The sequence below is a fragment of the Manacus candei genome, unplaced genomic scaffold (assembly GCF_025592945.1).
Source record: "Manacus candei isolate 608988 ecotype Guabito, Panama unplaced genomic scaffold, ASM2559294v1 h1tg000071l, whole genome shotgun sequence".
Classification (NCBI taxonomy): domain Eukaryota; kingdom Metazoa; phylum Chordata; class Aves; order Passeriformes; family Pipridae; genus Manacus; species Manacus candei.
In genome coordinates, this window is record NW_026138119.1 from 9,793,566 (window position 1) to 9,815,105 (window position 21,540).

Here is a 21,540-nt window from a genome sequence, read left to right on the forward strand (position 1 = left end):
CCCAGGTCTGGCTGTTGGAGGATGTGATCCTTCCCTGCCAGTTCCATATCCCTGCCAGGATAAAGGCTGTTCCAGTCCCAGTGTTGTATGGTCACGTTGTCTGGTGTGTGCTGGGTTTCTCCCCCTTCACCTGAAGAACATGGGGCTCCTGTTCACTGAACAGCTCAGAACCCTACAATGGTTTGGAAGGGAGCATAAAAACCATCTTGTTTTAACTACCCAGCCACGGGCAGGGACACCTTCCACCAGCCCAGGGTGGTCCAACCTGGCCTTGGACACTTCCAGGGATGGGGCAGCCACAGCTTCTCTGGGCAACCTGTGCCAGGGCCTCACCACCCTCACAGGGAACAATTTATTCCCAATATCTGATCTAAACCTTCCCCCCCCCCAGCTTTCCTGGCTTTCCACAGTAACTGGGCCCCAAATGTTCTCATGTCAAAGATCCCCCCATGCCTGTTGGCACCAGCATCGTTTCCACCAACCCCAATACCAGTCACCAGCCTCACTCACTGCCAAAGCTCCCCATGGCCTTGGAGAGCTTGGCCATGTGGCTGCAGAATCCCTTTAAGGTTTCAAAGCTATCAGAAACCACAGAATCATTAAATCATAGAATCAATGAATAGTTTGGGTCAGAAGGGACCTTTAAAGCCCATCTAGTCCAACCCCCCCTGCAGTGAGCACAGACACCTTCCACTGGATCAGGTTGCTCAGAGTCTTGTCCAACTTGACCTTGAACACTTCCAGGGATAGGATATCTGCCACCTCTCTGGGCAACCTGTTGAATACTGGAGGGTTGTTCTCACCTGTTAGGTGCCTCAATTCCCCCAAAATTGTATCTGAAGGTATAAAAATGCTGTTTGACTCTTGTCTTTGGGTGCCTAAACTGAGAGATCTGGTATTTCCAGCCTTTATAAGATGTATTTGAGTTTGCCCAAGTACCTGAGCTCTGATCAGGGGCAAAACTGCCCAGCAGTGTGAGGTCCACAGGGTGGATGGGTGTGCCAGGGGTAGGATGGCTCTTCTCAGAGATGCACAGGGGAAGACCAAGAGGGAACAGGCACAAGACACGTGGGGAAGGCCCAGCAGACACAAGGAAAAATTCTCCTCTGTGGGCACAGAACAGCCCTGGGACAGGGTCAGGGGAGGGGGTGGCATCTCCAGCCTTGGAGATGTTCAAAGCCCAGATGGGTCAGGCCCAGAGCACCCCAAAGCTCAGCTTTTAGTGGACAGGTTGATAAGGGACCTACAAAGCCTAAAGCACCTGATCTTAACACTAAGATGAAAAGTTGCTTGCTGAAATGCAGCACTAACCAACAACCCCAGACCACTCCAGGTTCAACCAGCCCAAGGGGCCTTGGGCTGGCACCTTTCCAGCATTTCCAGAAACCCCCTCAAAGCTCATTTCTTTAGATGGTCAAGGGCTGCTCCCTCCAAATCTGGGGGTCACACACTTACCAAAGAGCTACTGAACAATCACACCAAAATATCAGTGCTCAGGGCAGATACTTGGGTAAAAAAAGAAGTAGAAATTCGCTTTTGTCAAGGTTATCATTAGAATTTATTGATATGAGAGAAACTTGGTATGTCAACATGTCACTGGAGGAACAGCACATCCCGATGGAACAGGAGCACAGAGCCTGTCTGGTGACTTCACAGCACAGGGCTGTGTGTTACTGGGGTACATATTCTGGGGCAGGACAGAAATACTCCAGAAATACCATGGCTGAGTGGTTTGCCAGGTGCCCAACAGGCTGCAGCAACTCCAGCTCCCACCACCCAGCTCTGGAGAGATGGCACACACAGGGAATGGCAGCTCCCCCCAGCCACAGGGGAAAGAACTGGGGGTGAGGGTCACCTGAGCCTGGGCAGGGAAGATGAGATGACCTGGGCCCTCCAGCTGCTCAGCCACAAAGGGGCTCAGAGGAGCAGCTCAGATGGGGACACCCCACACAGCCAGGACAGGACACCCTGGGCACGGCCCTTCCCGGGCTGGGGAACTTCACCAGGGAGTTTGATGTGCCCAGGGAGCAGACACAGCCATGCCACGCTCCATCCTGGCATCTGCCAGTTCAGAGGCAGGGTTTTTCTTTGCACACAATCATGCCTGTGTTGTAACTGTGCAGACATTGCCTCTCTCAGCAGTGCCCTCTCGCAGAGCTCGCAGCACAGACAGCCAGGCATCTGTGCTTGTGGCTAAGATAAAAATTATCTTTTTCATCTTTACTGGAAATATATGCTATGCTGGATGCTGCTTATTAAAAAAAAAAAAAAAAAAAAAAGAAGCCAAGTGCTGAGCTTTCATCTTCTCCCAGCTTATGAAATGTTTGGTTTGGTCCTAAGTATCTTGCTAAACGATTAAAGAGGGAATAGCAGAGTATTCCCCAGGCACCTGGTAAATCCACAATGGATTTATTGTAGAAACACACTGAACTCTCTAACTCACTCCAAATGGATTTCAGAGCCCTCTAAAACCCTCCAGAGAATGAGCTGTTTGTGACACGACACACAAACCACCCCCAAGTTCAATGAGTAACCGGCCCCGCGCTGCACGGGGAGCACCCGAAATACAGGACAGAACCCCTGAGGGGATGTGCCAGCCCAGCTCCCAGGGCCAGGGGACAGTGACAGAGCCTGGCCGAGCTGCCCCTGCCCAGCTGATGGCACGAACCTGCTGCAGACCTGGGGAGGAACCTCTGAACCAGGCACACACGTGGGGGTGCCCCCAGACACGCGTGTGCCGGGGTGACCCGGGGGCTGCTCCTGTCCCCCCCGTGAGCTGTGACAAGTGACAAAGAGGGTTCTGCTCTCAGCCACCCGGTCTCACCAAATCTGAGTTCCCTCTCACATGTAACAGCATTGACTTAGAGATCTCATATTGATGGGTAATTATACAGGATTAATTGCACATCAGTCCATTGTGGCTACAAGTTCATTAGGTTAATAAATCTACATAGTGACAGTAGTACAGTATCAGCTACTTCTCAATACAAACTCCCTACCTAGCCTTAATTTGTAGGTCAGGGGAAGATCTTCTACCGCAGTGACCTTCCCATGACCCTTTAAACATTCATTTTCAAAATTATTTTTTTTTTCTAGAAAAAAAAAAAATCCAGTGTGGGGAAAACGCACATATATAACCAAAGCAGTGCTTAACAACCACAGGAAAACAGAACATCATCTTGGACTCTTGTTTCAGCATCCTCTGTAGACCCTGGCAGTGTCACTCCCACAGGGTTGCTAAAAATGCTCCGTCAGTTCCCGAGTCCATTAAACCATTTCCCAGCTCCAGACGTTTCTGGCCTCTTGCTATTGTGTGTAGCAAGAGCACACAGAAACACTTGCTAATGTGCACAAGACTTCCATCTGATTTAATGGAATAGCTCTAGAAGGCTCAAGTCTTTCCTTCCAGAAACCTGTTCTCGAGTGGCTCTCGCCGACCGGCGCCTTCTCTTCCAGCCAGGAGAGAGCTCCAAGTCCCTCCGAGTTCTACTCATTCCTTTCGCCTGAAGTATCCAATAAAACCCCCTCTCACAGTATTCCCAGGAAATGATTCAGAAGAGGAGATGATTTTTCAACCAAATGAGATCCTCTGGTCCTGTGTGTCAGACCATGGCCAATAGAAGAGCAGCTGCCATGGACGTCTCAACTTAAATAGGGCCCAGTCGGGGAGGGGAGCGAGGTGGCCTGACCATCTTCTGTGAGGAACAGGCAAAGAGACCCCAGAGTCACTCTGTTCTCGACAGTTTGTCTCTCTTTCTGGAGTCAAATGTTTGATTCCAATTGTTCTAGCAGGAAGTGGTGGATCATGTCAAAAGTGGGACGATCTTTGATATCCCTGCTCCAGCACTTCAGCATCAGGTCGAACACAGGGTTAGGGCACAGAGGAGTCTGGGAGAGATAGATCTGAAAGGAAGAGAGTGACAGCTAATTCAGTGGGACCTGCACAAAACAACTGAACCTTTGCTAAAGTAACACCAAAAGACAGTTCCATTCCAGGTTTACAAGACACAGCCACCATGCAGCGTTGGAAATCCAGTCAGCCTGAGCCTGGCAGCGGGGTCTGGACGGGGCCCCGACACCACCTCAAACAGCACCACAGACACTCTGCCAACTTGTCTGATGAGCTGGTCACAAAACAGGCCTTTGTCTCCCAGAAAACATGAATGCTTCAGAGGGATTTGTCTTCCAAGAGACAGCAAAACACAAACCAAAACCAAATTTACCACAATAAAATCCAAATACTTTCAACTCACCGTAGACAACCCATGAGGCTTTCTAAGCATCGTGACAGCTTGTTAGCAGAGACAGAAAAAACACCTTTTAGAGCTTTTCTACAGCACAGCTTGGCAGAATGATTTTATTTCCCCCTCTCATTTTTTAGGCTCATATTTTTTAGGCTCTTGATTAATTGGGAGACAGTGATTAACCCCCCCCGATCATTTTATTTCCCTTAATTCTCTGGTGCTAAAGGTGATTTTGGGGAGAACAGTGAACTGTTCTGAACTGATATTCCAGTTTTGGGTACTGAGGAGCTGGAGTGTCCTGCATCATCACTGGTATCTAGTGAGGGCAGCAACAGTGGGGGTGCACAATCCTGGGAGTGAGTGAGAGGGGACAGAATGACACAGGGAAGGCCTTCGGCAACTGGAGATGGCCAAAGGCCTCCTGGCATATGTGGAGATACTACAGGGAGTATCTAAGCCCTGGGAAGTTACAAATCCTCCTTCCCCACCTCCCTAAGTGCTTCCTCATCTTTCAGAGGCATTGCTGGGGGGAGAGAGTTGACAAAGGAATTGTGCAGGAGAGCCTGGAAAAGCCAAGGACAGGGCAGAGTGAAGTATAATAATAAGAAAGAAGCACTGGACAGGGCTAAGGGATTCTCCCAGTGAGACTCCAAGAGAGGAAAGTTGGTGCAATAAGCCCAGATAAAGGGGAGGAGAGGCAGGACACACGTGAGGAGTTGAGCAGTGGCAGCAGAGACTCCTGCAGATGAGGTAAGGCCAGCAGAGAGGCCCTGGGAACATCCACCTGGATGGGACCAGCTCCAGGGAAGGAAGGAGCTGTGTTTGCTTCCTCACCTGCCTGCCCTGGCTCCTGAAGAACTCCCCCGTGTTCTCAATGACCTGCTCATCCGAGAGGAGGCTGTAGGGCTGCTCCTTGCACAGCACAAACATCTCCCAGAGGGTCACCCCAAAGGCCCACACGTCGCTGGCCGTGGTGAACTTGCCCTGTGGACAGAAAGGATCTTGTAAGTCCAGGTTGTTTCACAGCCCCCCTTCAGCAAAACCCCTTTCAGTCTGCACCCTCTGCAGCTGAACACAAGGATGCAGGATCAACACCTGGGAAAATGCTCCCAGCAGAGCAGGGGAGCTGCTCTCAGCCACACACAGAGGGATCAAGGCATGGTGTGGCTGTTTGTGGGGCAGGAACAGTCGTGGGACCCCCGGGACAGCTCTAAGAAGGTGCAGTTTTCACTGGGGCAAACCTGTTGCAACAGGGAGCAGGTCCCAGAGAAAGCCAGAGACTTCTGACCCTCCTGAGACAGTGTGTTTGCAGCAGAAAATGAGCTGGGGGATGGACAGCCACTGTCTACCTGCACCTGAAACAGTTCTGAACAGAGAAAAGCCTTTGAAGGGGAAAGCAAAGCCCTGGGGGTGAAAGCAGAGCTGGAGTAGACTCCAGACTCTTATAGAAAACCCTGAGATCATTTTGATTTTTGCACATCAAGAAGCCAGTGACAGTGTGCTTGCTGTCCCTGCTTTGTGTCTTCCAAAAATGTGCCCGAACTGGCTGTGTTTGGAACAATGTGTTCATGAGAGAAAAAAAGATTGCTCAGAAAATAACACAGAACACTTGGGGGCCTGGAGGGCCTGTTTGGGCTGAAAACATCCAAGCCCTGCAGTGCCCAGGCTTTATCTGGCAACCCCTGCAGTCTGTCAAGGTTTGGAAGATGTTCACACAAGGAAGATGGGATTGACTTCTGGTTGAGATGCAGCTGTAACCAGGAAAAGATGGTGAATTTAGAAAAGCCTAGGCCTGGTAGCCTCTACAGCAGAGGGAACTACAACTTTCTCTGGGTACCTGGAGAGCATGTTGTAAAAAAAAAAAAATAAAAAAAAAATGCAACCAAGTGATCTCACACCAACTGCTCTGAGGAAGAAATACAAGGCTGAATATTAAGGAAGTGCCTCCAGGCTGGGTGTGTTTGGGCTGTGGAACAGTCTCCTGAGGGGAGACAGCAGGACCCCTAAACACGAAACAAAACCCCAGCTCAAAACCAGACTTGGCTCTTGAAACTCAGCAAGTTGAGGGCTGAGGGCAGGGATGCCATCCAGAGGGACATGGACAAGACCAAGTGGGCCCATGGGGACAATGGTTCAACAAGGCCAAGTGCTGGTGCTGCCCCTGGGTCAGGGCAGCCCCTGGATCAATCCAGGTTGGGGATGGACAGATGGAGCAGCCCTGGGAGAAGGCCCTGGGGGTGCTGGTGGGGGACAGGTTGGACATGGCCCAGCCCAGAAACCCCCGTGCCCTGGGCTGATCCCCCAGCGAGGGCAGCAGGGCAGGGGGGATTCTGCCCCTCAGGTGAGACCCCCCAGCAGAGCTGCTCCAGCCCTGGGAACAGCACAGCAAGGACATGGAGCTGCTGGAGAGAGTCCAGAGGAGGCCATGGAGATGCTCCAAGGCCAGAGCCACTCTGGAGCCAGGCTGGGAGAGCTGGGGGTGTTCAGCCTGGAGAAGAGAAGGCTCCAGGGAGACCTGAGAGCCTCTTCCAGAGCCTAAAAGGGGCCTAAAGGGGCTCCAAGAGAGCTGGAGAGGGACTTGGGACAAGGGATGGAGGGACAGGACACAGGGAATGGCTTCCCACTGCCAGAGGACAGGGTTAGATGGGATATTGGGAAGGAATTCTTCCTTGTGAGAGTGGGGAGGCCCTGGCACAGGTTGCCCAGAGAAGCTGTGGGTGCCCCATCCCTGGAAGTGTCCAAGGCCAGGCTGGATGGGAGCAACCTGTTCTAGTGGAAGTTGTCCCTGCTTGTGACAGAGTGGGACTGGATGACCTTCAAAGGTTCCTTCCAACCCAGACCATTCCAGGACCTGTGTTGTATTTGCAAGGACACACTCCTTTCCCAGGGTATGAGTTATGTCCAATACAACCCGATGGACTCCTCACCTGGGGCCACCTCCAGCACACATTTTGGTGCTGTCAGGACTGCACAGCAGTGTCACTGCCCCAGGGGCACAGTGGAAATCAGAGGAAGGAAGAAAGGGAGGCTTTGTGCAGCCCCTACCAGGAGGATGCTTTCCCAGGCCATCCAACGGATGGGCAGCACAGCTCTTCCCTGGATCCTGTAGTAATCCCCACTGTAGAGGTTCCTGCTCATGCCAAAGTCTGCAATCTTGATGGTGTAGTTGTTCCCCACCAGGCAGTTGCGAGTTGCCAGGTCCCTGTGCACGAAGTTCAGAGATGCCAAGTACTTCATCCCAGAGGCAATTTGGGTGGCCATGTACAGCAGGTTGGAGTGGCTGCATGGAAGGAAAACAAAACAGAAGGAAAAAAAAAATAAATCAACAGAGTTCCCCACAGTCAACTCTTCCTTGCATTTCACGTGTTACAGTGACCTGTCACTTTATTTTCTGCCATAACAGTGGAACTAAACTGTCTCATTTCAGGGCACAAACAGCCTCCCCTGCCAGACTAAGTCTCCTGAGCTGACTAGGCAGGAACAGACAAGCTGTCCCTGAAATTCAGGCCCTTGGAATCTGACATCCTTTAAGATTTTATTTTTTTTCAATATCAAACGTTAATCTTGAGATTTTCAAAGAGTTTGTGCATCAAAGCACCAGCTTTTCGCAGAGAGACATGAAAAATTAGGCTGTACAATCTCAGAATCTCATATCTTATGAGCCACTTAGTCTGGTATTTCAAACACCACCACTACTGCGTGCTTATATTAACATAAGTACGTCACTCCACATGAAAAAGAGAGCTTACTATTTTTAAAAAATATGTTAAGCTTTACTGAAAATAAAAACAGATGCATTTTCCATCTAATTTAATTTTAATTCTCCCATTAGCAAAATGAAGATAGCATTAATAAAGTTACATGATACACAGACAGAGTTTGGACCATCAGACTCTCAGCATTCTCCACACACCACTGCTCTGTTTCCCACTGTGCATCTCAAATGCTTCACAAGACCAAGTGCTCATCAGAACACATTTAGTAAACTGTTCACAGTATTTTTCTGATAAGGGTCAGAATAAGAAAGACTTACTCTTCCTTCTCTTTGTGCTCTGGTGACAATCACAGAATGGTAGAATGGTTTGGACTGGAGAGGACCTTAAAGGTCATCTTGTTCCACCCCCCTGCCATGGGCAGGGACACCTTCCACCAGCCCAGGTTGCTCCAAGCCCTGTCCAACCTGGCCTTGGACACTTCCAGGGATGGGGCAGCCACAGCTTCTCTGGGCAACCTGTGCCAGGGCCTCCCCACCCTCACAGGGAACAATTTCTTCCTCACACCTCAATTAAAACTACCCTCTTTCATTTTCAAACCATTGTCCCTTCTCCCTGCCCCTATAACAAGTCTTCCTCCCCTTTAAAAGCCCCCTTAAGGTACAATGAGGAAAGCACTATCATGTTATCTGAGTGACTGCACTGGACTGCCTCTAACAATAAATAATAGGTGCACTCAATCTACCCTAACCAGCAGCTGAGCTATCACCAGGGTGATCCAGAGGCAGCCCCTCAGCCCAGCAGAGCCCTGGCTGGAGGGTCAAGGCACCACCTCCCTCCCAGCCCTTCAGTGTGGTGACACCACAACCCAACTGGGTGACCCCTGGGCCAGTCCCACAGTCAGCTCCATGTTGCTCCTGATCAGGGTGGGCCTCTTGAGGCCCCAGAGAAGGAACTTGGCCGCCCTCCTGTCCCCTGTTAAGCTGGTTGTTGGCTTGTGGCACAGCCTCCAGGATCCCACGTTCAGCTGTGCCTCTCCCTGCCTGGGGCTGCTGCTCTTCCCACCCCAGCAGCCCTGTCTTTCCTGTCCCACCTGCAGCCTGGCCAGGATCCCATCAGCAGCTTCCTCTTGGCTCCTGCCCCCTGCTCAGCCAGCTCTGCAGGGTCCACACGAGTGGCTCCACACACAGAGGGACAGGATGGGACACACAGAGTCCTCGTCGTGCCTCGGGGCCAACACCCCAAAGGCAGAAAGGCAGACCTGCCTTTGGAAGAGCAACAAAGCTGGTGAAGAAGCAGCTGGGGGGGCTCAGCCTGGAGAAAAGAAGGTTCAGAGAGGACCTTCTCACTCTCATCAACTCCCTGGAGGTTGGAGCAGGTGGGGGTCAGGCTCTTCTCCCGGTGACAGGACAGGAAATGGCCTCAAATTGCATCAGGGGAGGCTTAGGTTGGATATCAGGGAAAATTTTTCACTGAAAGGGTTGTCCAGGCCTGGCACAGGTTGCCCAGGGCAACGGTGGGAGTCACCATCCCTGGAGGGATTTACAAACCACGTGGATGTGGGATTTGGGGACACAGTTTAGTGGTGGCCTTGGCAGTGCTGGGGGTACAGTTGGACTCAACTATCCTGGAGGGCTTTTCCAGCCTAAATGACTCTGAGCAGACAGCCAGAGGGACAGCAGGGGGATGCATTTCAAACACCAAAGAGCCATAAGGAGAGAATGTGTGACCTCTCTGCAGGAAAGGGCTGGTCACCACATTTGCTGCACCAAATACTGGGTTTGAGAGACGAGTGGGGTGGCTGGACCTTGTCACATCTATGAGACACCCCCGGGCACCAGCAGAGCCAAGCAGTTCTCTTTGGCAGGGGGATTCATGTCACTCAGTAAACAACCCCAGCTATCTGAGCCAGCCTGCTGCCTTTAATGTGACATTGTTTCTGGCTGGAGGGACAAAAGAGGCTGAAGGATCAGCAGCAGAGAATGAAAAACTAGAGGCAGAGCCAAGTAATGGAAACCAAGGAAGAACAATGTGAGTGACAGTGCTGAAGTCAGATGAGAAGCGAAGAGGAGATAAAGAAGAAAGAACATTTTGAGGCTTTGGCCAGGGAAAAAGAAGCCACAAGCCTAAAGGTGAATGATGTTTCTGATGTGCAGGAAGGGCAGAAGACTGGAGAGAGCTGGAACATGTTTCTAGTCAGATGCAAATCCTCTCATCCTGCAGCTCCCAGTGTGTCCTGACTGCAGGATGTCAGGTTAGCACTCCCAAGAGGACCACTGACAGGTTCTGGCAGCAACTGGGGTGTTGCCTGGACATGGTAAAACCCAGTCATGTTCTGTCCAGCACCTCAAAACTGGCTCTGCACAACTGCCTCGTGCTTGAACTACAAAATCCACCTAATCCTTTGGGGAGAACATGCCAAAGGCTCAGCAGTGCCACAGCTCCTGAGCAGTGCAGGGTTCTTTATCAGGCAGAACATGCTAGTCCTGCACACAACTCTCCTCTGAGGAAAGGATTTCTGCAATAGCAGGGATGCTTTTATGTCAGATTTAATCCTTCCACTGAGGAGGGAGACAAGTGCCACCACTGACAGAAAATGGTTTCCTTTGCCAAATATTCTCCTCCTGTAGGCTGATGAAATCTTTTCCTTAGTGAAGCTCTACACTCAGCAATATTTATCAGCCATCCAGAGAACATTATGAACATTCTTTAAATCTTAAGAGACATTCTTGATTTTCATCCCAAAATTCCTGCTGTAATGCAACTGGCTTCTCATATTAATGAAATACTAACATAAACAGATGGCCACATCAACAAACAACACATCAGGATGGTCACTGTGACCAGAACAGCCCACAGTCAGGGACACTTCAGGGGAACACAGACTTCCAGGGGCCTCAAGAACAACCTCCCACACAAAGCAGGACTAGTTGTCCACGTGCCATGGCAGTGGCTAGGCTGGAGGAAGGTCACTGCCTGGAGGGCACAGCAGATGGAACTGGCAGCTCTCTATTGTTATTTATCCCAAAACTGGCAGCTCCCCTTACCTGACACAGGGAATATTGTTTGAAATGGCAAACTTGCTGTAGATCTCCCTCTGTGACAGGAACTGGTTGAGGTCCCCGTTCTCCATGTACTCCGTTATCATGCACAGGGGGTCGTCGCGCACGCACACCCCCAGCAGCCGGATGATGTTGGGGTTCTTCAGCCGGGACATGATCTTGATCTCCTTCAGGAAATCGTTTCTTGTAAAACAGAAAACATGGCTGAGTATCCTAAACTGTTCCTCTGTCTCAGGAAAGCACAAGAGGCACGTGAGAACATCTCACTCAGAGCCATTTACACTCCTGCACACAGCAAAGTGCGAAAGCTGGTTGTGCTTCTGTACACTGCCCCTTTCCCAGGGAACAGGATTAATACAACATTTCAGGCTGATGTTACAGCTATCCCTATCCCCCACTCCCTGCTGTGTCCTGTTCCTTCCATGAACACACAGAATATGCACCAGAGACACATGACACTTTTACAGAAGTCCTCTGTGTGAAGCTGCTGCTTGGAAAGTACTTGCTGTCCTCCCCAGCTGGTTGGTATTGCAGGTGCACTTACCTGGCTGTTTTGTTGACATCTGACCTCAGCATTTTCACTGCTACAAGAACTGGCTGGTGAGTGAATTCTGAGGACGAGACTCCCAGGAATTCCAGCAGGCCATCAGCCTCACAAAGGTGCACCTGCAGGGAAGAGGGCAGAGGCAGATGTAAGAGCACGAACAGGCAGAAAAACAGAGGAAAACAACACCACTGGTTTGGTCACTGCTGGCAGAATGAGCAAGTGAATGATCTAATGAAGGTGACAGTTCTGATCAGAAACAACCCCTGGGTTGGTCCTAGATCCTGGACAAAGATGTTCATACACTATAGGGCCCATGGCATAGGAATGCACAGGGCTTGCAGCCAGATGTGTCTCCAGCATACTGAGTTCTTGTGTTTCTTCACGAGAATTCTTCACAGAATCTGTGATGTTGTGCACAATCTCAGACTGGTGCAGCAGCCTCCTGGGGCAATCCAGTTCACCCAGTACAGACTAGAGGTGTTCAGAAAGGCCCCTGAGCTTGGAGGGGTCTGCTCTGCATGTGCAGGCAAAGAGCACAATTGCAGCAGGGCTGGCAGGGACAGCACCTCACACCAGCCACAGGAGCCCAGAACTGTCCTGCAGCCTGGCCTGAGTCACTGCTCAGACTTAACTCAGGAGCATCCAGGAACTACAGCCAGTTATCCAAAGTCCTCTAATTCCAGAGTGAAAAAAAAAAGGAGAAAAATGTGTGTGTGTCCGTGATGTGAACACCTCACCGGTGCATTCACTCAGTGATGAATACTCTGATGACAGAATTCCAAATTACTTCTGATAAATTAACAAATAAAGACATAAAATTACTGCCAGGGTTATACAAGAAGGGGTGACTGCTTAAGCAGTTACCAGAATGTGTATCCAAATGGAGACCTGGGTGGGGAAAGCAGCCAGACCTGACTGTGTGGATAGAACAAGGACTGGAGGAGGGGAGCAGACTGGATGTGTCAGTCAGACTTGCAGCACTGAGGGGAATGTAATGGGAGCACGATGAATTTTGTATGAAAAAAGCAGCAAGAATTTCAGTGACAAAACATGGTGAGGAGAAAAATGAGACAGCACAGAAAATGGGACAAACATGCAGAACAGGAAGAGAAGCACAAAGATGCTGCTGCAATTCCACAGGGAATGAATCTGCTGTGGTGAAAATACAACCACGAGACCTGGAACAAGGAACAGAGCCACAGGATCAAGCACAGGTATTCCAAGGGCAGGTACTGTGTCACTGAGTCCAGAGAGGGGATGGTTAGGAACAAGGAAGAAAAGAAAGATTGAGTGTAAAGAAGCTTCGAGTGGAGAGGTGAAAGCAGCTGAGCCATGCTTCCAGAAACAAGGCTGCACACTGAGCCAGAGCAGTGCAGCAGAGCACAGGGGGAAAAGTTTGGTAAAGACTAAGGAGGTGAGAAGGAGAGATGAGAGAATGTGGGGCAGCATGTTTGTAAAGGTGAGGGCAAGAGCCTGTGATGTGAGGAGAGGAACAGGCTCTGAATCCACGCCCAAAGAAAATGGAGATGGGAGAGCCATCTCCCATCAACACAGAGGAGGAGTTCTTACAGTTAACAGAAGGACAGGGATGAAAGGAGAAACCAGAAGCAAAACAATGAGAAAATAACTCTCTCTTGTCTCACTTCTGGAGCACAGCCCAAGACAGGGCAGGATCCAGGTAACAGCAGAAGGGGCCACACTGACACCAGGTGAAGAGGCTGAGGATGTCAGAACCTTCCCAGCACACAGAGTGAGCCAGGAAGAAGTGAGGGGACAGGGAAGGGGTTGGGATAGGGGAGGTGTGGTGTCAGAAGGGAGGAACTGCAAAGATGGGCACATCCAGAGGAGGAAGCAGCCAGTAAAGGGCTGTGCTTGCCAAAATGTGGCTGACAGGTAGAATTAAGGTGGAGTGAACAAACACTGGGAAGAAAAAAATGACACTGGAAGAGTGAGAGAAGAAGAGGGGAAGACCTGCTCAGGACAGAACTAGGAATGGTGTGGAAATGAAGAAGGGAGAGAAGAAAAGGCAGGGTGACAACATTCACAGCTTGAAAGGAGTTCAAGGAGCAAAGGGAAAGCTTGGTGGGTGACAGATGTGTGCATCACACTGCCTGAGCAGCAGCAATGCTGGAGAATGAGGGCACCACAGTGCTTGGGAATGTCTGTCTTGGCTTGGGTGAGTGTGCAGAGCATCCCCAGAATCTTCATCTGGGAATGGGAAAGCTGTTTTTACACAGCTAGGATCCATCTTAGCTGGACTCCAGAGAGTTTTCAAACTCACATGCCTAAAGGTGGGTGACAGCCATCACATTTGAGATGCCCATAGAAGATGTGAAGCTGAATTCCCACCCCCAGCCCTTTTCCATAAGGTCATTAATAGGTGTATAAACAGCAAAACAGAAAAGTCTGCGAAGTTCATCTGCTGAGAAAGGCTCCTGTGGTACCAAGCAGAGCCTCACACCTGCAGAACAGGGCTCTGTGGCCCAGCCTAGGGAACATCAGCTTTCCCCAAGGGCAAACATATTAACTAAAATCATAGATTCATAGAATGTTAAGGGGTTGGGATGGACCTTAAAGCTCATCTAGTCCCAACCACCACAGAATGGGCAAGGACACCTCCCACTAGACCACTGCTCAGACTTAACTGAGGAGCATCCAGGAACTACAACCAGTTATCCAAAGTCCTCTAATTCCAGAGAAAAAAAAAAGGAGAAAAAATGTGTGTGTGTGTCTGTGATGTGAACACCTCCCCAGTGACAAATACTCTGATGAGTACACACAATTCCACATTACTTCTGATAAATTAACAAACAAAGACATAAAATTACCATCAGGGTTGTACAAGAAGGGGTGACAAGACACTCGCTTAAGAAGTCACCAGAATGTGTATCCCAATGGAGAGCATCCAGGAAAGCACCCAGGAACTACAACCAGCCATCCAGCTGCTCTAGCCCTTATCCAACCTGGCTTTGAACACTGCCAGAGCTGGGGCACCCACAGCCCTCCCAGGGCAAACTGTTCAAACCACTCTCACAGCAAAGAATGGAATGCAGAGCCCTCAGCCCCACCAAGAGGCGGCTCAGGACACTCAGCTCCACCAGGCACCTCCTTTCCCTGGGTGGAGCAGCAGAAGAGAAGGGCTGTACCTCTCCAAACTGCCCCTCTCCCAGCTTCTCCTTGAGGCGCAGCTGCTGCCGAGGGAATTCCCCCACGGAGATGTCCTTCTTGGTGAGGGAGTCCACGGTGAGGGCGGGCACCGCGTACATGTTGTTGCCGGTCACGCCCTGCAGGTGCACGATGTCGGTCTCGGCGTAGTGAGGGACGTTGTTCTGGAAGCCTTGGTGAGGGGTGGACTTGGTCAGGTCGGGCTCAGCATAGTCCCCACTGCACACTGAGGGCAAACCAGAGAGGGGTGATGTCAGACTGCCTTAGGACCAGCCTGCACTGCTCTCAATCCCACATTCAGTCCTCTCAGTTCCTCTGGGAATTCAGCCCAGCTGCATGCTGTCAGAGACTGAAATGGTTAATGATTTATGCATTCTGGGATTCCCAGGGGACTTCTGCAGGCTGGGAACAGGCAGCTGGACCCATCCCCCCTGCCAGTGCTGCTGGAGGTGCCCTGAAAAGGCAAGAAGAGCCCTGTTTACCAGGCCCCTCACGGGAACTCTGCACAGGCCCAGCAGACCTTGGAGGCTCGAGGCATGGCCTGGGACACCATCCATGGATATAACAACTCATAACTTCTCTGGCTGTGGGGGCTTCCCTCCTTCACCCCCAGAGGGTCAAGGCCACCACTTCAACTGACAGACACGGAAGCTGCAACTACCATCTCTGGACCCCATGGGCAGTGACTATAGACATCTTTCCACTCTCAGCTTTTCTTTCCCTTACTCTCCCTTACCTTTATCCTGTCTTTTATTCCTCTCCCTTATGCATTTTCCCTAAAGGTTTTCTTTATGCCATATTGCTATAGATGAGATATAGTTGATAACACCCAAAATGGCAACATACCTGTTTACCTTTGAAACAAAACTGTTCTAAAATAAACCCTACACATATAAGTTTTCCAACACCAATCATTCAGAGTCGTTTCACTCTAATCCACCCCAAGGGATTTATTAATAAGAACCTGGGTTACCCCCCCCCTTTCTGGGGCAGGTTGTAATACACACCTACTACTGTACTAAGGGACACCCACATGGGAGACACTGCCTGGTTTTAACCAGGGCTTCAACCAGAACAAGCCACATTTCTGCAGACACCAAAATACCTGTGAGCCACCACCAAATTCCTGTTCAACACAGCCTGCTCTAGTCAGTCACGAGAGTCACAGTTCTTGTCCAGACATGGAAAGGTGAGCCTGATTTTCTGTTTCTGATTCATCCTAAATACAATCTGTTCCCATTACCTGACGCAGGGATGTTGTTTGTGACACCAAACTTGCTCTGGATTCTCTTCTGGAACAAGAACTGATCAAGGCTTCCATTTCCCACATCCTCTTTAGCACACCCCACTCACTCTCACAGCTTCTTCACATAAATATCACGGGATAGCACTTTAGAATTAACTCCCTGCATGGTCAGTATTACACAGAACCTTTGTTCTGCTTCCAATTCACACCCTCACTCAATCCAATCAGTCTCTCTGTGCAGTATAATGCTGGATCTTAGCAACTTGTCAGGGTGAGGAATGCAGGAATGGGACTGCCCTTCCATCCACTGCTCAGCACTGCCATTGCTGAGGACAAAACACTGTTGGAAACGTTCCTTTCTGCGTGGGTCCAAAAGCTTCCCCAGGGCTGGAAGCAAGGACAACACTGACAACTCCCTGCTGCATTTTCCTCTGCTTTTTCTAAGAAAAAGGTGCTAAAGGTCTTCTCCCAAGAGTGCTGCAGGCAGCCACTCCACTGCCACGAGACAAACCAAGTGTGATTGCTGTGACTGTCCAAACCAGCTGCTAAAAGATGACCTGGGCAATGTATAAACAGTCTTCACATAAAACAATAAAAGGTCACCACCCTCTAGTGGGGCTGCTGCTCCAGCTGTCACAGTTATATGCTAAAAAGTTCCAGAGCTCCAGAATACTGCCTGAGGTCCCTGGGTTAAGTATTGTATTGCACAGGAGTCAAAGATGAGAACTTAAGACACTGAGAAGTGGCACATTTTACAGTCTGATGGAAATACTGGAAGAATAAACACATAACTTCTAGAAACTGATGATATTACCTGAATCCTCTGCACTCTGGGAGAGCTCTGGGAGCTTTTGCAGTAGCGTAGCTGGCTGGTGATACTCCAAATCCAGTGGGAAAGCACGTTCATAGGTGGGATTTGACTGGTGGATCTGGGTCTGGTTGTTGGCAATGGTGTAGCTGTAGAAGGAGAGGCGAACAGTTGCATCCTCCTCCAGGATTCGACGTGGGGCCTGCAGGAGAGAGGGGAAAAACACTGAGGCCCTGCTCAGCTGTTAAGTAATGTGTTGGCTGCAACCACAGCAACTTCCAGTAACATCTTGGATAGGGCTGGCATCCTCCCCTGCTGTGAGAACAGCTTTAGCTGCTCTGTGGAGCTGGGGAAACCTCGTGCTTTGCACAACTCTGAGCTCATCAGGGTTAATGATTAGTACTGAACTTGTGTCTGCAAAACAGCCCCATTGTATTACCTTTTCCAGCCTTTTCTGAACATATTGCTTCCAAAGAATGATGATTATAATCATCAGGAGCAGCAGAATAATAGCCACAAGGCAGCCCACGAGGATGGAGGTATTGGAGTCATCTGCCTTCTCTCCTATCCAGGTGCTGGTTACAGAAGAGGTGGTTTCTGCAATCACAGAGGTACAGAGAAGAATCTGGAGTTAAAGCACTGGTTGTTATCTGTGCTGGCCAACCTCTTGCAGTCTGGTACAGAAAAGGTCTCGGGCAGCTCCCTGAACACAACCATTAGCTGTGTTCACATCTTGCTCTTATCAGAAATTCTGGTTTTGGAGGCTCACAGATAAGAACTGTGCAGAGACCTTCTGCAATCAAACACTGTCCTTAGCAGAACAGGCCCTGCAATGGATCCATACTAGAGAAGACAGTGTTCAGAGCTTCACTGGCTGCACAGATACCTTCAGCCCACACTCCAAGGCAGCCCCAGCCAGCTGAGGGAAGAAAACACCTGAGCCTGTTGGATGGTGCCCTGTGCATGAGGCAATAACCAGGCCATCCTCAGCTGTCCAGAAGTGGAGGGAGAGACCACATTCACTAGGATGTCACTGTGAAATCCCCCAGCACTTGAGCCCCTGGCATGGCTAAGGGACAGAAATCCTTACCCCAGGTCCCCTCAGTGACGTTGTACTCTGTCTCCAGCAGATCCGTCGTGCTTGTTGCTGCCGTCACAAAACTGGGATTCACACTCTCCATGTCTGTGGAAGGGAAGGGAACGTGTCAGTGCAACAAAACCTCCCTGCTCCTGCCAATCCCAACTGGGCTGAGGCCCAGGCAGGTCAGGAACAGCCTGAGCAGAGATTCCCGAGCCCTTCCCAGTACACCTGCAGGATGAGCCTCTGCACGGAGCAGCACGTACAGCCCGGCCACAGCACAGCACAGCGTGTGCAGGGCCTTCCCTGAGCTCAGCCACACACAGGGCACTGAACAAGAGCCTTTTTTCCATTTTAGCATGATCTAAGACTGGACCAACAGCCTGCTTGGCCCCACATGTGACAGAGTAGCCAGGAGGGGCTGCTGTCAGCAAGCTCAGCAACAAGCAGCATCCAGAGCATTCCTTCCTCAGGAATGTCTTCCTGCTACAGCTGATTAGCTACAGTCAGCTCATTTCACCATCAGTGCTGGTGGTTTTCTCCAAGTCTCGTGTCATTTCCCTTCCAGAGCCTTTTAAAGCACCTCATGGCACCAACCTCTGCACCACAGTTGACTTGAGAAAAAAATAGTCAGCCTCTCATTTTTAATAATCTGCTAACTCAATCATCATTTGTAGATCTACTAAAACTACTCATAACAAAATACCTGGTAAAGAGAACTAAAAATCAACCTCATAACCAGCAGGCAACTGGGGAAGCAGAGGGGCAAGTACTGATCTCTTCACTGCTGTGACCAGTGACAAGACTTGAGGGAACAACTGGAGCCGAGTCAGGGCAGGGTCAGGTTGGATCTCAGGGAAAGGTTCTTCCCCCAGAGGGTGGTTGGCACTGACCAGGCTCCCCAGGGCAGTGGGCACAGCCCCAAGGCTGCCAGAGCTCCAGGAGGGTTTGGACAATGTTCTCAGGGACAGGGTGGGATTGTTGGGGTGTCTGTGCAGGGCCAGGAGTTGGAATTGATGATCCTGATGGGTTCCTCCAACTCGGGACATTTTATGATTCTATGAACTGTCTCAAAAAGAAGAAATGCTCTTATGGTCCAATTTTTGGTTGCCTTGGTCATGGCTCCTGTACATGTGCATCAGCATCAGCCTGAAAAGCATCCACTGGAGACTTGTCCCACCTCCTCCTTTCCACTGTGTGGCCCCACAGAGCCTTCACTCTGTTAACCCCACACATCCTGTACTTCCACACTTCTTTTGCTCTCTGTGCTTTCCTAGGCCTGCCTGGGCAGAGGAACACTCACCTGACTGGAAGGAGATCTCGCTCATCATCATCCAGGTGTCAGCGAAGTAGAAGCGGCACAGGATGGCTTTGCCCACGCGCTGGTTCAGGGGGACGGTCACGAACCTGGCGCTGGGGTTCTTGTCATCCAGGACTGTGGCCACCCCCACAGGCTCAGGCTCCCAGTCTGCAATCAGGCGTGGTTTGAACAGGCACTCCACCCTCTGGAAAATCTTCACCCCCTTGGAAAACATGTTGTTACAATGCACCTTGGAAGGAGAGAACAGATCCATCAACCCGAGGTTTACTGACACCTACATCGAGCCTCAAGGATTTTTCCATTCATGAAAATTTTCCATTCCCAGTATCTCCCTGTATGAACACACTGGAGCTCACAGTGGGCAATGAGAACATCTGTGCAAAAAGTTCTTCTGAAGCAGCTCTAAAACTTCACCTGCAAAAGCCACACTAATGGTCACCTTTTGGCAGGCTCTTCAAAAGGCCCATATAAAAAATCAATCCAACAAACCCTATACTGATCTAAAGCCTCACAGATCAATTCTCCTTGAACATATACCTAAGAGGGGAAAGAAAAAACACACCTAGGCTTTAGACTCTATTAGTGTTGAAAATTTGATGTTATTTGAATAGCTAAGTGCTTGCCTGACATAAGCAGCTGGAACTGTTAGGCCACAAGCTGAACTTTATCTGAACTACATGGTTCTGTTGTATAAATCAAAGATGGATTATAGTGAACCCTGGAGCTGATAATCTAATCATTAATAATAGTAAAGATGGATTGTAGCAAAACTTGAAGACTCTGATCATTAATAATAGTTAGAACAGGCCAGAGCTGCAGCTTAAATATTACTTAAAAATTAATAACAGCCCATAGTTGGTGGTCTATGAACTGTAACTCCTGGTGCTCTCCCAGGCCTCCAGCACCTCCAAGGAAGGAGGCTTTGGGAAGAGGGACAATGCCTGGAAGCATCATCTGTGCTGTACCACTGTGTCTGCAGTGCAAATCTTACCCTGCTCCCTTTTTAACACACACACCAGTGAGTTCTGCCACACAGACCTGAAGATCTGGACCCCAGTGACCAGGAACCAGAAGAAATAAGGTGACTCAAAGTCTTCAGCCTGCTCCATTCTCATAGCCACAGAGGTCCAACCCTCCCCAGAACTCTAGGAATTATTTCCTAATGACTGGAGTGTACTGCCACTGTGACAACAACAGTTTCCAAACTATGCACAGCTTTGAACCCCATTAATTGCTTGGCCCCTGCCAGGTCCTGCAGTGAATAGCAGGGAAGCAGTAATGAGGAGAACAGGCCTGATGAGCAGTAAAAGGACAAAAGAAGAGTATTTGCATATAATTAGGAACAGATGAAGCTCAGACAACATTATTCAATAAGGAGAAACAGTCATCCATAACAAGGCAGGAAAGCCTGATGCCTGGAATATACAATTTGGGCCATATTTGGACAGGAGCTGGATATGTTCACAACTTGGACTGATACAGAGACACTTTCTATTCCAAACACCTCCTACTGCAGTCCAATTTTACAGTATTCAAGCCTAAGTATTTTGCAATGCAGCTGCACTACTTGCTAACATTTATTTTTAATACTTTCTTGGATACTGGAAAAGTTCAGAGGACTGGGATAAAGCTACCAGGTAAGAGGATACAAAAATTATTCACAGACCACCTGGCCTGTACAAAATAAATGCAAAGCTGAAACAGACAACATTCAATCAATAATGAAGACTAATTTATGCTAATAAAAGCAGCTTTATAATGAAATACCAGATGAAGTAGCTGTTTTTATAAGATGATGTGTTTGGTTGATCAGGATGGCTGTGTTTACATGACAGACTCTTGGAAGGCTTTGATTTACTCACAGCATCTGTCTCCAATTAGCACAGTATGGACTCATGTATTATAGTAATTTGATTAAACATTGTCAACTAGTAAGTTTTACAAAGTTTTAAGGTATAAATTGTTCTCTAGGTGTTTATAAAACAGGAATGGATTCCTAAATAAAAATTATTTGCTATGTTTTTCAATGATCTGGAAGAGACAGCAGAATCACTACCAATAAAATAAATTAAATGGGGGGGGAAGGAGTTTCCAAAAATAATCTGAAGCTTTCAAGACTGACTCATGTCAAGGCACTGAACTCAGGGACAAAAATGTAAGTGATGCTTTCCACACTGGACTTTTATTCTGGACACCAGTAACTTGGAACTGGCTATTAGCATGATACCAAAATCCAAATGACCCTCCCTCTCAGTTGGTTTGGAGGACTAAAATCATCACAAGATTCATAAACAAAAAGAATCATCCAGAAGCAGGAAATTGGTCCCATTCTTTTATGCAATTTGATGGAAGGCCT

At 49.4% G+C, this 21,540-nt stretch overlaps 1 protein-coding gene across 5 annotated transcripts in view; it reads right to left on the reverse strand.

Annotated features, from left to right (window-relative positions):
- Positions 1-2,271: 2,271 nt before the first annotated feature.
- The window catches only part of LOC127480119 (discoidin domain-containing receptor 2-like), a 60,802-nt gene continuing 41,533 nt past the window's right edge, over positions 2,272-21,540 (reverse strand). For all 5 annotated transcript variants that reach the window (XM_051807935.1, XM_051807936.1, XM_051807933.1 and 2 more), the window contains exons 8-17: positions 19,167-19,413; positions 17,876-17,968; positions 17,225-17,382; positions 16,792-16,987; positions 14,713-14,957; positions 11,564-11,685; positions 11,005-11,202; positions 7,290-7,524; positions 5,079-5,228; positions 2,272-3,903 (exon numbers count right to left, since the gene is read on the reverse strand). In XM_051807935.1, the coding sequence (XP_051663895.1) occupies positions 3,763-3,903; positions 5,079-5,228; positions 7,290-7,524; positions 11,005-11,202; positions 11,564-11,685; positions 14,713-14,957; positions 16,792-16,987; positions 17,225-17,382; positions 17,876-17,968; positions 19,167-19,413 (1,785 nt within the window). In that variant the 3' untranslated portion in view covers positions 2,272-3,762. The remainder of the gene's footprint in view (positions 3,904-5,078; positions 5,229-7,289; positions 7,525-11,004; positions 11,203-11,563; positions 11,686-14,712; positions 14,958-16,791; positions 16,988-17,224; positions 17,383-17,875; positions 17,969-19,166; positions 19,414-21,540) is intronic.